This window comes from Poecilia reticulata, chromosome 14, assembly GCF_904066995.2.
Source record: "Poecilia reticulata chromosome 14, P_reticulata-male-v2, whole genome shotgun sequence".
In the NCBI taxonomy this organism is placed as follows: domain Eukaryota; kingdom Metazoa; phylum Chordata; class Actinopteri; order Cyprinodontiformes; family Poeciliidae; genus Poecilia; species Poecilia reticulata.
The window spans coordinates 12119215-12135523 of record NC_088843.1 but is presented as its reverse complement, the minus strand read 5'-3'; the positions used below and the strand labels follow the sequence as shown (position 1 = coordinate 12135523).

Below are 16309 nucleotides of genomic sequence, written 5' to 3'. Positions count from 1 at the left end.
CTAATCACTCTCCCGGCGAAGCAAGCAGTGAGTGAGCAAGGTGACAGTTGGATGTTACGATACTTGCGGATGAATATAGATTTTTTTCTAGGAAAGAAAATCCTAGAGCTGTTTTATTAAAAAAAAAAAAACCCAACAATTTTCAATCAATAGGAAAGGAAAAAAACAAGAGGATTTTTCTAATTCTCAAATTTTTGGTGTTAATGTCCGGATAATGTTAACCAATTTCCAACATTTTTCTTATAATAGCCCCAACGAGAGAAAAAGTATCAGAGAACAAATTGTGTCAACAGTTTCAAGTTTCTTACTGCTAAGGAAATGTTTTAATGGTTTATTGAGTATACCTGTTGGAAAATACTGACTCAATCTTCATGATGTAGTGGACCGCTGCCTAGTCACGGTTCGCTATTCTCCAATTCACTAACTTGTGGACTTTTTTTATGGAGACCATCTTCAAATTATTCACAGAAATTTGTCTAATTATTAGGATTTCTTCCACAGAGCATAAACTATTTGAAAGAAATGCATTTTGGGAAGCTGACCTACGTGAGCTCTGCTACTTGTGACGCTATTGGCTGGGGTTTCCAAAGCAACCAATCCAGGAGAGCCATTCATTTTCCTTTTTTGATGATTAGCCGTGCAAGAGCGACAATAAGGAAGACTGTAGATTTTAGCTTCCGTGGTAATAAAAATATAATTTCCACTGTCTGCTTTAATTACATATCAACTTATAGTTGGTGTAAAATAAGCAAATATGAAATTAACTGATGTTTAGTCACTTCTAATTTTTTAACCAGTTAGTAACTAAGTTTTTTTTACATACTGATGTTCTGCAAGATGCTTGAAAATTTTAAAGATTGTGAAGATTTCTGCTAAAAATCTTATAAAGTTAAGATTTCTTAAATATTAACCATGCCTTAAAAAGGTTAATTCATCCAAGAATTTAGTATTGCCCAGACTCTACAAGTGACTATGTTGCTAAAATTGTTTGCATAAAATAGGTAAGTTTCACAGTAAGATAACAGAACAGCTGGATAATATTACTTAATCTCACGATTCTTTGCATTTGCAAAAGCAACATTCGCAAACTCTTTCAGGGTTGGTTTAAGTCAATATAGGATTCTAAATACACTTTGCATCTTGCTGTCCTACTCATCACTCTTTCAAGAGATCTTATCAATTTTGCAGGCTATGTTGTATTTTTTGCTTTATATTCATTTTTAAACATGTTGCTCAAACTGAAAATAGGCATCTTCCCTCTAACAACTTCCACAGGTGAGGGATGGAGCCTTTGCTGAGCAGAAAACGTATGAATATGTGACTTTCTTCACTAAATCTGTGCAGCTCAAGTTGAGGAACAGTCACATATTGTCATCAGTCCAATATTTAATAGAATTTTGACCTGAATGTAAAGCAATGAAGAGAGGAGAAAAACAGTGATGAGTGCATTTTTTGTACCAAAAAAAGGGGAGGGGGAAAGGGAAGAAAGAAAAAGACTGTACAACTTGTCTGTATAAATTGGAATGGTTTGCACATCTATTTTGCATTCAAAACAAGCAGAAGGTTAAAACTCTCATTGAAATGTGCAGCAGACTTTAACTAGACCTACAAAAATGCCCATCTCTGCCCCTAAACTTGAACCCTCAGATTCATTAACAGCTTTGAAACAAAACGATGACTCATGTTAACAACAAGACGATATGCAGGATATTAATAATATGCTAAAGAACATATGGGTGACTTTTCTAATCCTCACCAAAATTGATCTAAGCACAGTACACAAAGGCCTGCGGTCGTTGCAGACTGCAGAGGAAACGCTCCACAACACTCAAGTGGAGGATCCTATGAGGTACAAACAGAAACTGTGAAACAGAAGATCCCCAACTCTTACATGATTGGCAGCAGAACTTGTAAAGGAATTAAAATATAAAAGCTGTTGCATTTTTTTAAATTTTTATTTGGCTCACCACCCATCAAGTATGGCTTGAATACTGGCGGGTCACCAAGCTTTACTTGTGCCCCCACCAGGATAAGCATAGCTTATTTACTTAAGTTTTTTTTTTTTTTTTTACGTTTGCATTTTTTAAGACTTTATAGTTTGTGTTTAGATATTAATCTTCCAAAAATGCATAATTATCAAGTGATATTTTAAAATTTCCTGTCAACATTAAACATTTTGTCACTCAAAAACACAGCGGGCCGCTGGATGAATGACTGCCGAGTGCCTTAACCATCTGGCTTAGCAAGTTTTCTGGTGGAAACCTTGAAATTAGTCAGGCTATCTGCTCTAGATTGTAAAATAATATTTTTTAAGTTATCCCTGACAGAAAAAAAAGAAAAAAAGCAATGGCACTGTCCACAGCCTTCAAGCCAGCTAACGGTAGGGTGCAGCGACCAGCTATGGTGCATACATCTATTAGAATTGTGCATAGTTTTTGCACGATATCCGACATAAAAAGAAAAACTCAATTAACATTTTGCTGGATCACATCGTCCCATTCATTATGCTTTCCTGGGTTCTGAACTGAGGGCAGATCAGAGCCGAGCTTTCAGTCCAAGTTGGATTCCAAACCTCAGAGCTCTGGCTCCTCTGGTTACTGGTGCTGCACAAGAATCAGTGGGTACAAACTTGCGTGGTTCTGGGTGGAGATAATAAACTACCCACTCTTTGATTAAACCATAATGTGCTCAGGCTGCACCACAGGCACATGGTGGCTGACCCTCATCCCACTGTGTGTGTGTGTGTGTGTGTGTGTTGGGGGTGGGAGGCTGTATCATCAGCACCGTCTCTGTCTGGTGACTCAAATTTAAGTTCCTCAACTCTTTTGTCAAAGCAGGTGGCTTCGCCGCATCACGTCACATTAATATCACTTTATGACGCTAATATGGCTGCCACTGGCTCCGCAGTGACCTCCTCGCTCGCTAATTGAGGGTTTAAATCACTCCGTGTCACCGTGTTCGCCGTCTCTCCAGCTCGCACCGCCAACCACGGAGATGCCAGCCCGCTTTTGCCCGCTTCTCCGCTCCTCCGAAGCGAACTTGGCACCAAGTTTCAGGCTCTAAATGACACCGGCTGAACTCACGCAAAACGCAAACTTCGTCTCGAAAGCACGCCGCGGCGTCCGGCTGTCGGTACCAGCTGGTTCACTCGGGTTTCTCTGATGCTTCTTGACAAAACTTCTGTCTGTACGCCAGAAGAAAGAAATAAAATAAAATAAACTACCATAAAATAAACCCGGACTCACCTGAAATAAAGCACAAAACGTAGCAGAGCGCGCTCTTGCTCTGCTGCCCGAGATGCCTCCGCTCAGAAAAGAGTAGCATTGTCAAAAGAAGAAGTGAAGTCCCCTGCTGCTTGGCCAAAGCGTAGGAAGCATGCCAGTTTGAGGAGCGCTGAAGAGTGGAACCTCCTCGGCAACAACTCCGAACCGCATGTGGACTGTACCATGTGGGCCGGCGGGAGCGGGGAGGCTGTGGGCACACCTGACACTGGGAGCGAGCGGGCCCCTGGTTACAGATCCACAGCATCCTCCCCCTTCAGGAATGATCCATTGGCATTCACATTACGTCATCTTTGTTGATAACTCCACAGATATTGATTAATCAGATCTTTTCCTCTCCTGCCGTCGCCTTTTTCTAGATGAAAATATGGATAAGTGTTGTTTATTTTCTTGTAGATGCCAGAGCATGGTTATGATATTTGCTTGGTTTGTTTTTATTTTTGAAATAGTCAAAAGCGGCTCAATATTAAAGAAGAACCTTCTTAAAATTGGACTATTGAACAACACTTGCGAGATTTGACAACTAAATTCAAAGAAAGATTTTCAGGAAATACCTATGATACAGCAAAAAAAAAAAAAACTGTTACAAATGTTCCTAAAAGTGTCACTCACATCCTCAAGGTACTTTATTGGCATTTTGTGTTAGAGTAACATATTTTTAAAGATGCTTACCAGATAAAATAAAATGTCGGATGCGTTTGTTTTCAAAGCTTTGACCCACTTTTTGCTGGGATTAGATTAAAATGTTCTTGTGGGTAAATTACAACCAGTTTTGCACATTTTCCCCTAATCCGGATCTCACTGGATACAGATTATATGTGAATATAAAATGTCAACTTTTTGCACGTGTCCTTAATTGGATTTAGATTCATCCGGCGTTTTCCCTTGTTCTAGTTAATGTCCAGCACATTTGCACCTACTTCCACATGTTTGGTTCTCCTGTTGTTTGCAGACAAACAAACCATCAGACAGATCTTCTTATGGTTTCCATAAACATCAAATTTCTTTACAGGCTGCACAACTAATAGACGTGCTGCTGTTTGATTGTCCAGAAGTAGAGTTGTAAAGGGGCTTTTAACTGATCAAAAATATGATTTTACAGTCATTTAGATGCCCATGTTTTGGTAGATTATCTCCATTTTCAGGTGATGTACTGAACAGGTTCAGATTTTGTGACTCGTTTCACTCCAGCTCACAAGCATGCACTGCTTTGTGTTTGTCTAGCATCTATAATCCCAGTGGAGGACATTGCGATAGAACGTGACAAAATGTGAAAATAAATCGGGGGGTTTAAATGCTTTTTCAAGACACGGTACGTTCACAGCTGTCACCAGAATGTTTCCAGAACGTTTATGATTTGTGTCGGTCCTTACACACTGTTCTTAGCAGAACAAGCTGCTTCCTTCTTTCATCTAGACGTTTCTTCCACCTGAATCATCACACTTCCCAGATCTCTGCAAGCTTTTACATGCTATTTCAGACTTTAAGTCAAAGCTAATTGTTCCCTAGTTTAGAAAAAAGCATCTTTTTCCTGCAAGCACAGTTTATTAGGCATCTCGGTGCGTAATTCCAATAATAATCTGCTTCATTTATGTTGCGATTTTTTTTTTTTTAAAGCTCAGTAATGAAACTCCACAGACTGAAGCTCCAGCAGCTCTGAGTGCAAGAAGCTGGTGTTCCTTCCTGTGTTTTACCCTCCCGCCCACAACATCCAACAGCCCCATCCAAAAAAAGACGACGTGTTCTCAGGGAGACTTAACTTGTCTTCTGCTTCTCTTCAACTTTTATTTTCCAAAAAAAAAAAGTGAAATATATAATTATTTTATGTAGATTTTAAGAGCTTTCTTTGGTTCTTCGAGACAGCAGATGATTTTTTTCTTAAAAGTGCCTTGCTTACAGGCTGAAATAGTAATCTAAATCTTGTTTTTTTTTTCTACTTTTATGAATTTAAGGTGATTATCTTTAAAATCTACCTTGGTACCCAGACATCTTAGAGCTTGGAAAATTCCCACACTCATTAAAAATTCAAACATTTTTGGCTTTCTGCCAAAGTAATCCAACCGAGGATAACATGAAATTACTTTTGTTAATGCTTCTTAATTCAACCACCTGGGTATTAAACACAGGGAAAATAATTATGTAGCTTAAAGTGCAACTGTTTTCCACCAACACAATCTTTTTTGGAGGAATTGGAAGTGGCGGAGGACAGTGAGGGGACAGCAAGCCTCACGTATGGGGGCCATAGAGCGCTAACCAGGTCAGCTTTTCACTCTGAATTACATGGGCAGAGTTTCTTCTGAAGTATCCCATTCATCCACAGCCCTACATGCAGCAACAGTTGTACGCAACTATATGTTTTTCAGTGGGTGAAATGCATTGATTCTTTGGGTAGCTGAATTCATACTACTCAACTTTTCCCATATTTTGTCACATTTTAATCTCAAATCCAATGCATTTGACTGGGATTTCATGCCTTATGTTGAGATAAATACATGGGGTGATTACAAAGTGGAGGAGTAATGTTTAAAATATTTTTAAACATTTTGTAAATCAAGAATCTGAAAAGTTTCCAGCCCCTTTTCATTTCAATTACAGCAGAAAATCTATTTGGGTTTAAATCTCCCAGCTCTGTACATGTAATGTCTGAAATTTTTGCCTCTTTTATTTGCGAAATGGCCCAACCACATACATTTTTAAGTCTTTTTAATTGGTCTATAGGTCTGGACTTTGATTAGACCATTTCAGTACATGAAGGTAGTGTTTTTATTTATCCTCTGGCTTGTTTGTTTTGAGTCATTGTTCTGCTGAAAGGTGAATTGTTTCCTCAGTCTCAGAGTTTTTTATGGCCTCCGATTTTCTCCCAGCATTTAGTTCCATCTACACTGGAAAAAGTGTGGCCCAGCTTAAATTAAAAAAATTGATGTCCATTTGTTGCATCTAATATATTTGACTTCACAGAATCTAAATAAAGTGGTTTGGTACAACATGACTATTTAATATTGACTCAAATCATATTACTTTACTTGACCCAATATTAATTCTTCACCTTTATCCAAGTTAAATTATTTAAATTTTAGTTTTGGAACCAAACTAATATATTTAAATTGAACCCATCAAATATATATAGTGCATTAATTAATTCATTGGCACCATGAAATTCTTTTTTTAAATATTTCATAAACTTGGTTTCATAAACAATTTGCATCCCTCACATCACACTTAACACACTCCAGCAACAGTTTTTTTCTAAGCCATTTATTCCTCAAGTAAAAAAGGACAAAAAAAGTTGCATTTTCAGACAAACAAATATAAACATGTCATTGTTGCTCTACATCAGAGAAATGAAATAAAGACAATATGGCCTATCAAGCTAAATTAAATGGACAGAAAGCATTCACTGTTGTTGTACTGTTCAAACACATCTGAACTTGAAGGAATGTTGCATCTGTAAACATCATCAAAGAACTAAAATTCCAACAAAAGCACTCCATGAAAGTGACCCCGTGAGCCTGTATAACAAAGTGCTGTGAGGTGGTCTACCTCTTAAATAGATGCCAGTGGCAACTACATGCACACATTAAGCACACACAAATATACACTACTGTGCAGTTTTGAGTTCACCACTGAGTTTGCGAATCTTGGAAGTCATCTTGTTGGAACCAAGCTCCATCAGGATCTTCTGAAGGGCCTCAAAGGTGAACCTGAAACCCTGTGGATACTCCATGCTAAGAGCATAGCAAAGTCCAAAGAGCATTGCCACTCCAGCTGCAAGAGAAGGCAACTCATTGAGGACTTCCACACCATCAATGACAATCCCAACGTCTTGGGGCTGCTGTAGAAGGCTTGAATTCTCTCTGAAGACAAAGACTGCCATGATGGTCCTCTCCAGCTCGGCTTGATCTTTCTGGGAGACCTGAGGCAAAATATACGAAATATGCAACTGAACAACTGCAGTCTGGCACACCTCATTAATCACTATATACTGTATAATGGCATAGGTGGTCTCCCGTGATGAATAAAGTTGAATCATCATTGTGACAGAAAATATCTGGACATACCATGTATTCCTTTAGAAGGTCCTCAACACGTTCTCCCAGGTAGATGATGAGAGCTTTGAGGATTCACTCCCTTCGGAAATCTGCATCAGCACCCTTTAGGGACAATCAAAACGGCACCCTTGATAATTTCATCCTCTCAGCGCTTTCGTCACCCAACAAGATGAGGAGTCGGACGGGAGTCGCCATATTGCAAAGTTGGACCTCGAGTTGTTGATGTAGATGCCCTGACAGTCAGTGACGTTCAGGAAGCTGGAGTCAAAACCTGGGTGGCAGGAGAATAAAACGAAAGACAGAAGGAAAGAGAAATTATTAATTCACATTCACAACCACCTTGTGTCAACATACAGATGAGATGAAAGCTTTGAGTTGTAATAAGTAAGGTGCGTCAGTGCCCCTTTAAGTTAATCTAATATAAAACAATGCGTATGCACCCCTTTTCTATCAGTACAAGTGCCCCTGTCTGTTAGTCCATTGTCACAGTATGTCAGCCCCTCAAGGTTAGTCTATGTATTTGTTTGAAATCACACTTCATAAGATACCTGCCAGCATGCCATGACATATCTCTGAAAACACAATGCATTCGGAAAATGAAGTTCTTAACCTACAGTAAATGGGGCAGTGTCGTGAACAAAATGCATGAAAACCAGTTGTAGAGCCGAACAAAAAGTTTAAGGCTTAACAAGGAGATTCGCTTACCGAGAGCATTTCCTGTGAAACCGTTTTAACAGTTGGACAAACCAGCATGGCGAACACTGGGAAACATCACCGACCATACCATACAAGTATAATGCATGCACAAAACACCATTCATTTTCAACGGGCCTCGCTACCATTAACAAACTGGGACTTTACAATCATAGTGGTATAAACACACTAGACTAACTAATTGCTAACATGGCTTTACATGGGTTAAGCTAGTCAAGTTCACCGTGTAGCCGAGCTAACCGTGGTGGAAGCTATTGATTGGTAACGAATTATGCCTACCTTGATTAATTCCAGCTACAACCGAACAATGTACACATAGTTATATTTCTCGTGAAATACGTGTAAGTTCAGAAATTACACCACATTTAACCCAGCGAAAAAGAAAGCGTTTACTGGGATACCCACATTTAGGCGGGACTTTCAGCTTGCTAACCAGGTGACATTAACTCAGTCTTTTGCATTAATACAATTGTAGGCTTGTTAAGACACGTTTACATCAGCTTAGTTTAGTACTTACCGCAGGTTTATTCTTTGACGACGTGCTCGGACGTTAATCATTCCTTCTTCCCCATGCCGAAACCGACGAAGCTCTCCAAGCACTTCTCCCCAACTTCTTCTCACGTGACTCAGATTGAAAATATGACATCATTTCCTTTCAGCATGTTTTGAGAGGAACCAAAATATTTGCTTTCTTCCCTTCAGAAGTGTTATTAATTCAGTCTGAATCAAAATTGACACCTCAGAATGCAAAAAAATAGACTTTCACAACCAAGTCCATTATTTTACATTGTATTCAATGGTAGTTATTAGCTTGAATGAACAACTCTGTGCTACACTTTTTCCAGTGTATCCTCCCATCAGCTTACTGCTTTTCCCACAGCATGATGCTGTCACTACCATGTTTCACATAGATTATGTGTTCAGGGTGATGGGCAGTGGTAGCTTTCTTCCTCATAAAGTGTTTTTCAAAATAATTTTCATCTCATCTCACTGTAAACATGTTTGCTTTCTGATGGCTTTTAGCAAATAAATGCATGACTTTGTTTCAACAATAACTATCTTCTTGCTGCTCTTTGCCCTGGAGTTTATATTGGGGTATCAGAGTAAGGAGCTCAAATGTGCACCAAAATTTGAAAACAGGGCATTGAATACTTCTGCAAGCCTGCATTTTAAGGAAAAGAAAGCTTTTAAAATCTGATTAGCTTCTTTTTCTGAATTAAAATCTGTGCAGCTCTTGTACATCCTCCTGCGGTTCTCTCATAACGGAGCAGAAGACCTACCAATCCATCACTGTACTCTTACAGAGAATGCCCTTTTTCTCCCTTTTGTTGTTGTATTTTTTCTTCCCCCACCCTCCTCCCCACCTCACATGAGCAGCTACCCCACTTCTTCCCATTCTGCTACACATAGAAGTTTAGAACCTGCAAAATCAGCAGACGTAGACGAATGTCGCGCGAGCACCTGGGCTTCAGCGAGAAGGACGGAAGTTACAGATCCGTCCTGAGGTCTGTGTCTCTCCTTACAGAAGTAAAAGACGAGCTCTCTGAGATATCCAGGGCCATCTTTGTTTGTGCGTCATCGCCTCTTTTGTGGATGCCCTCCCTGTTTGTACAACCGAGAGGCCTCCCCTGCAAACCTCCACGATCACACGTGAACCCCCTGCCTCTCCTCCCCACCCCCCCACCCCCGGGCTGCAGAGATGCTCACCACCGAAAGCCACGCAAACTGTCTTGTCAAAGATCTGAGAGGCCTCTATTATCATCACAACAACCTTTTTCCCTCCTGCTCTTGTCGTCCAAACTAAAGCGCATCTCGGTCACCAAGTACTTTCTCGCTCTGGAATGTTTTTCAGCCCTCGGAGAGCTCTTTCACAGGGAGCTGGAGAGGTATTGAGTGGGCTTGTGGACTGTGGCGGAGTAAAGATCGCTTAAATTAGTCCACCTCCTGCTCAGATGCTTCCTTTATTCTCCCTTCCAGCCCCTCCCGGCCTGTTTAGCCTCTTAAATTGTTTGCAGCCAGGCTCAGTCCTTATTCCTACACAACCATCCATCTTCACTGTGAGAAAGAAAGAAGAGAAGACTTTCATCAATAAAGTCACGTGTTAGCGGGTTTTATTGCACATTGCGGATTTATGAGTTGCATACTTGCACAGACTAAGTCAACATTAATTGACTGGTGCTGGCGACACGCCTGTTCCCAAAGCCTGTGGTGGCATCTGCTGGTCGGAGCAGTGAACTCAGGTTCTCCTTACGCTTATCAGAGGGATTTTGACCTTAAAACTTAAAAGCTGCCGTTTTCAGCACCTAAACAGGTTCAGTTTCAGTTGCGATATGTTTTAGCTTTCACAAAAACTCAAATAGAATAACAAAGCACAGATAGTGTCATATTTACACAACAGCGAGGAAATAAATGAACTCCTGAAAGCCCAGCTGTGTTCATCTACTTGATTTCACTCAGAAGTGTATTTGAGTCTTTTGAAATCAATTTTTAAAACAAATTTTTAGTTTTCAGATTGCTGTTGTACATGTTTGTTATCTTGTTCTTATGGTTTATAGTGCAGCACTTTGGCACCTCGGATGATTTAAATGTACTTCATAACACTCACATCAGCAGGTTTCTTTACTAATTGTAAACAATAACCAGCTATGGGTATGTTTCACCAATCAATAGCATAAAATCAAAAAATTTAAATAGAGTTTAACCTGTTTTGCTTAAAACATCAAGTCAAGCTGTTCCCCTTCACTATTTTTTGAAATTATGTTTGAAATGTATCCACTGTAAGAAAAAAAAAAAAGAGTTAAATAATCTAAACCTGATTCCACAGATAGCACAAGCATCGACATCTAGACTTAATAAATTATATTTACATGTAAGATTTCTGCATAAATATTACATTTCTCAACATTCAAACACAGAAACCAAACAGACATGACAAAAATAACACATTTTCACACGGTTCCATTTGAGGCTAGTTTATTTTTGACAGGTAAAAGGAAATAACTTTTTTTTTTTTTGGATAAGTTGCACAAAGCAGAAGCAGATTTAAAGGAAAAATAAAATTTGATTTTAGACGGACACAGTTGAAACCAAATGTTTGCGTACGCCGTATGACGCTTTCAGAGATAAAAAAACAAAAACAACCTTGGTCTTTTGAGACGTCAAAAAAATGAAGCAAAAAAATTGAAGTATTTGGCTACAATTACATTACATTTGGAAGGAAAATTGGGAACTTTTTTTCCTGCAGTAAGGGGGACTGGTGTGCTTTACAAAAATAGATGAAATCACGAATAAAAAAAACATTGCATGGAAACTTTCAAAAAACAACATCCCTGGACAGCAGCCATGCAGTTCAAATTTAGGCACAAATAGGGTTTTCCAAGTGGACAACGATAGCAAGCACATCTCCAAAGTGGCTGTAAAACTGGTTAATATCTGCCAGTTGTTTAAACCCTAATCTGAGTTCACTTAAAAAAATTTGTGAGTTGAGCTGAAAATGTGTGTATGAACGAAGCAGCTTTTCGAAACAGACCCAGTTCTGCCAGGAGAAATGGGCCAAGCGTCCAGAAAGCTATTGCGAGAATCTTGAGGAAGGACAACCAAACTGTTTGACCCGAGGCGTCAGGTTTTTAAGGCAACTGCATCAAATGCTAAAAATAAGTATACTCTGTAAAGATGTGAATTTGAACATAAGGATAATAAAGAAATCTCTCTTTGTTCTCGCATTTACAAGTTATACAATGTATGCAAACATGCAGCTTCAACCTATTTCTTGTTAGTTTTTTTTTTTTTTTTTGTTCAACTCGTTTTAACTTCAGCAAAAATACTTAATTTTTCTCTCGTTTATCCAAGAAAAACTTCAAAAGCACTTTTTCACACACTATGCAAATTAAGGCATGATTTATTCCCAATTAGCGATCAAGACTTGGGATACGGCTCCACTGAGGATCTGTAGCCGAAGGTGAAATAGTATTTGAAGACGTGTTTGAACGTCTGATCTTTGAGGCCGTATAAGAGCGGGCTCAAGAACTTGGGGAAAATGATCAACACCAAAAAGAGCACGTGCTGGACGTACAGAGCAACAGCCGGATCCAAGTTAATCAGGTCGCTGGAGTTGATCATGTTAAACAGGGTGGAGATGAGGTACAGGCACAGCTGGAGCGCGTGCAGGATCACGGTTTGATGCGCCACTTTGGCCCTGCGCGCGCAGGAAGAGCTGCACTTCACGGCCACCAAGATCGCGATGTAAGTGTAGATGATAATAATGGTAACCAGGACGAAGTTCGCGACTGTGAAAACCTGGTTCACAATCACGTAAACCTGCAGGTGAAACACCGTCTTTTTCCTGCAGACCTGCCGAGCGGTGAGGCTCCTGTTGCCGAGGCTGAAAAACAGACAGAGCTGCGTGAGGGAGTCTAAAGAGGCCACGGCCCACATGACGGCGATGGCGCCACGCGTCACCCTGGAGGTCGCAATGGCGGCGTGCCTCAGAGGGAAGCAAATGGCGACGAACCTCTCCAGAGACATGACGGCCAGGTTGATGGGGGACATCTTCACGGTGATGGCCGTGAACTGGATGACGAAGATGCAAGCGCAAGTGATGATCCTGACCATGGTCAGAGCGAATATGTAGAGCAGGGTGGTCAGTAGGACCTGGAGGGAGTCGGAGAAGAGCAAATGCCCGAACAGGATGTAACGGGGTGACTCTAGAAGCAGGGGCTTTTTCACCAGGGCGAACAGCATGACGCTGTTAACGTACAAGAAAAAGAGGCACGGGAGCACGGTCAGCAGAACCCTGACGGATACGTGGATATCGATCGTGCTTGGACCTTCCGTACCGTTCATTCCTGTGGCTCCAGTCCAGTTTTCTGCAAATACAGGATAAACACACACTGGATCAACAACCAAAAAAAAAATAATGTCTGGGGTTTTTCAACTGTTTTGGGATCATTTTGATGTGCTGACCCCCCCCCCCCACACCCCCCCCCAAAAATAAATAAAAATCACATTGGTTTTGCTCAATCAGGTCAACTTTCTGAGCTGTGGATGCAACACAAGGCATGACTTGTTCTCACATGTGGATCAGTTTCCTGAGAATCCATCAGGACATAAAAGAGATGGAGAATTTTGCTCAATGAAGACGCAAAGTTCAGTTTGAATGTACTTACCCTCATCAGGGTTTATTATTCAGTTCACAGAAATCCAAGTTTGTAACATTTAATTAATGCACTCTGTAAAAAAAAACCAACCTTTTTTTCTCTCCTAAAACCTTTTTTGGATGAGCACTATTATCGGAAGTGAACTGATGATGTCACAAAAATGTCATCAATTTAGTCAGATTTCTCAAAATCAAATTAGAATAAAAACCTGACCTAGTTGAGAAAAATGGATGTCAGTTTTGGATTCAGCGGTGCAAAAGTAGTACTAATTCAGTTGGAAAAAACATAGACAACTTCCAAAAATCTTATTTTTTGTAACCCAGTGTTATCGATCCGTAACCGGCAGAGTCCATAAACCCAGTAAACCAGCACAAAGCACAATTTAAACCCATGTTCTGATATGAAACAAAGTCACAAAATAAACAGTTGAGTTATTCATGCTCAGCTAAATGAAAACAAACTGTGCGTATGCTTTGGACACATCACTTACTCCGCTCTGGTTTGTCCTGGCTCCTCTCCTGACGGTGATGTTTCAGGGGATAAATATAAGAAGAGAATCAGACTCCTTTTTTTTTTTAGATAAAGGATGCCTGTCTTGACATCATTACCCCTCTGAATTTACCAGCCAATCAAATGTGGGTTTCGTTGCTGTGATGAAATAGTTGCTCCGTTTTCAGTCACACGTTTGGATTATCCAACAAACAAACATCAGCCAACAATAAAAGTTGCTTTAAAGTGATGATTTTGATCATTATGGAGAAAAGAATCTCCACACAAACTTGTCTTGATGTAAAAAAAAATATAATTTTTTTTTCCAGTGAATAAACTATTAAGTTGTTCAGACAGAAATGGTTTTGGAGGCTCGAAACTCCTCCAATGTGGCTGAATTAAATCAGTTCTGCCAAGAGCAAAATTTAAACAAGGTTGTTGGATAAAGACAGCTTGTAAAACCTAAACCACAGAGGTATTTTGAAGTTTTACTGTCTCCATAATTGAATGATGTCGGGACTGGACGGCCACAAGAACAAACTTAGTCATGGGAAAAGAAAAAGAAAAACAAAATTTCTGTCTATTCAGTGATAAGAAAAACTGCACGTTTGCTGCTTTTATGGTCTGGAGCGCAGAGGCGCTAGCTAATAACACAACTGGGTCACCAGCAACACAATGAGCAGGAGCACAGCAGAAAATCTATGGCAAAATGTCTGACGAATAATCAGAGATGCCAAAGTCTAGTTAAAGTCCAGAAGTCAGCATGTTGAAATGTCATGACCTTATCAAAAGCAATGCTGCGAAGAAGAGTTGGAAAAAGTTCCTCCACAACGATGTGAGTCGTATGAAAACACCTTCGACTAAAGGTTGGCTTAAAGTTTTGCACTTGAGAAAGTTCAACAGGATGTCAAACTCATTTTTATATCGGGCCGCTTCAAGATGTCCCCCAAGGGCCGGTTACGGCAAAACGTATTGATAAAACTACCGATTAACAAACTGGTAAAGGGTTATAGCATATGATGAATATGTCTTACATATTTAACATACTTTCACATTGCAGTTCGACACTATGCAAAAATCTGATTTGATTTTTATGGCGTTCTAAAGCAGGGGTGTCCAAAGTGCGGCTTGGGGGCCGTTTGAAGCCCTTGGACTGAGTTTGTGTGGCCCCTGAAAGCAGTTTGAAAATGACAGAAATATGATCCATCCGAATTGACTTTTTATTTTCAAATCAGGATGACATTATTACTCCTTTTCTCATAATGGAAAAAATTAGGCACAACACAAAGTGTTTATCTTTTTAAAAGCAGATCCACGTTTTCCAGAGATTTTTTTACCAACTTTGTTGCACCAAAATCAACTTTTATTTATTGAATTTGGCTAAACGTTAAAAGCATTTTAAAAGAAAGCGACCCTAAATTCTGCTTTTATGACTGAGAATAAATTTCTCAAAAGAATTTGAAAACAATATGCCTTTCTTTAAATATGGCAAACCTGAAAAACCCTTTTTAAAGTTTAGAATCAACTATGAATAACCTCCATCTTCTACAAAAAACTAAAATAATTTACTACTTTATTTGCTTTAGTTTTTGTTCACATTTCTTTGGCCCACATCATTCTGTGGTTCTGTAGAGCATCCAATGAAAAACTGATTCCATAAATAAACCAATGAAAATTAACTATGGTCACAAATTGCCAACATTCTTATTCATTTATTACAACTTTTGATTCAATCAGTTTTGTCCATGTCCAATTTTATTTTGATGACCCATTTATGCTTTCCATTTATTTCTTGTATATTGATGTATATGTGTGTGTTTTCAAACATCGATTTTATTTTTGTTTAAATTTAGCCTAGAAAAAAACAAACATTTAATCTGCTTGTTTCTTTAGTGACCACCATCTCTGAAAATGTTACAAATACAAATCCTTCAAATGAGTAGGACATGTTCAGTCCTATAGCTGAACCTTGAGGGACACCGTATGCAATAAGTATGAGCCCAGCTGGATTTGTGTTGGCTTATTCAGGTCATGTCTGTTGAATTGTTTTACAGGACAAGTACTTAAAGTAGAAATATTACTGGAAGAGCCAAATAAGAGAGGCAAAACGCATCTTGGGAGGATTTCATAAAGTTTTTCTGTAAAGAGAAACCCATCACACTGTCTCACTTTGAGTTGTCTAAAAACAGTTTAATGTGAAAACTATTCTCTGGAAAGCCAAAAATGATAAGTTAAAAAAAAAACCCTGTTAGCCTCAGTAACTAACAAAACTAGATCATAGACTCAAATTATAAAATATTCTCAGAGGTTGTTGCCCTTCAGAGGCTTGTTATGATTCATTAATTATTCACGTGTTTTTATTTGACATATTAGACGTCTGTCATCATGCTAGTCCACAGAGGGACAATTAAAACCTGTTTTTGGTCCCCAAAGTTTGACACTAGAACAAATAATATGTAATCTGTACTTGAGTTCACAAACATGCAAGTCCTAATTAAACAATAATTTACTTTCAATATTGAAAGTAAATTAGTTTGAAAATAATGAATTGAAAAGTCATGAAAAGTACATTAGAGATCCAAGATATTAAACTAAACAAAAAGTGTATTTTAAAATGGTC

The 16309-nt window shown here is 39.1% G+C and overlaps 2 protein-coding genes and 1 long non-coding RNA gene across 4 annotated transcripts in view; all 3 read right to left on the bottom strand.

Annotated features, from left to right (window-relative positions):
• The window catches only part of nectin3b (nectin cell adhesion molecule 3b), a 34960-nt gene extending 31332 nt beyond the window's left edge, over positions 1-3628 (bottom strand). For both annotated transcript variants that reach the window (XM_008427558.3, XM_081615489.1), the window contains exon 1: positions 3246-3628. In XM_008427558.3, coding sequence (XP_008425780.2) covers positions 3246-3528 — 283 coding nt within the window. In that variant the 5' untranslated portion in view covers positions 3529-3628. The remainder of the gene's footprint in view (positions 1-3245) is intronic.
• A 2871-nt stretch (positions 3629-6499) lies between these two features.
• Positions 6500-9119, bottom strand: LOC145554830 (uncharacterized). The gene is made up of 3 exons (XR_014090842.1): positions 8562-9119; positions 7340-7601; positions 6500-7194 (listed from the first exon to the last, which is right to left on the bottom strand). It is a non-coding gene; the product is annotated as an uncharacterized LOC145554830 (long non-coding RNA).
• A 653-nt stretch (positions 9120-9772) lies between these two features.
• Positions 9773-16276, bottom strand: LOC103475728 (odorant receptor 131-2-like). Its single transcript, XM_081615689.1, has one exon. It carries the CDS (start codon positions 12884-12886, stop codon positions 11960-11962), a length of 927 nt encoding a protein of 308 aa, XP_081471815.1. The 5' UTR covers positions 12887-16276; the 3' UTR covers positions 9773-11959.
• Positions 16277-16309: the final 33 nt, after the last annotated feature.

Coding starts and splice junctions, on each gene's coding strand:
- LOC103475728 (XM_081615689.1), bottom strand. CDS start 12,886: ATGAACGGTACGGAAGGTCCAAGCACGATCGATATCCACGTATCCGTC.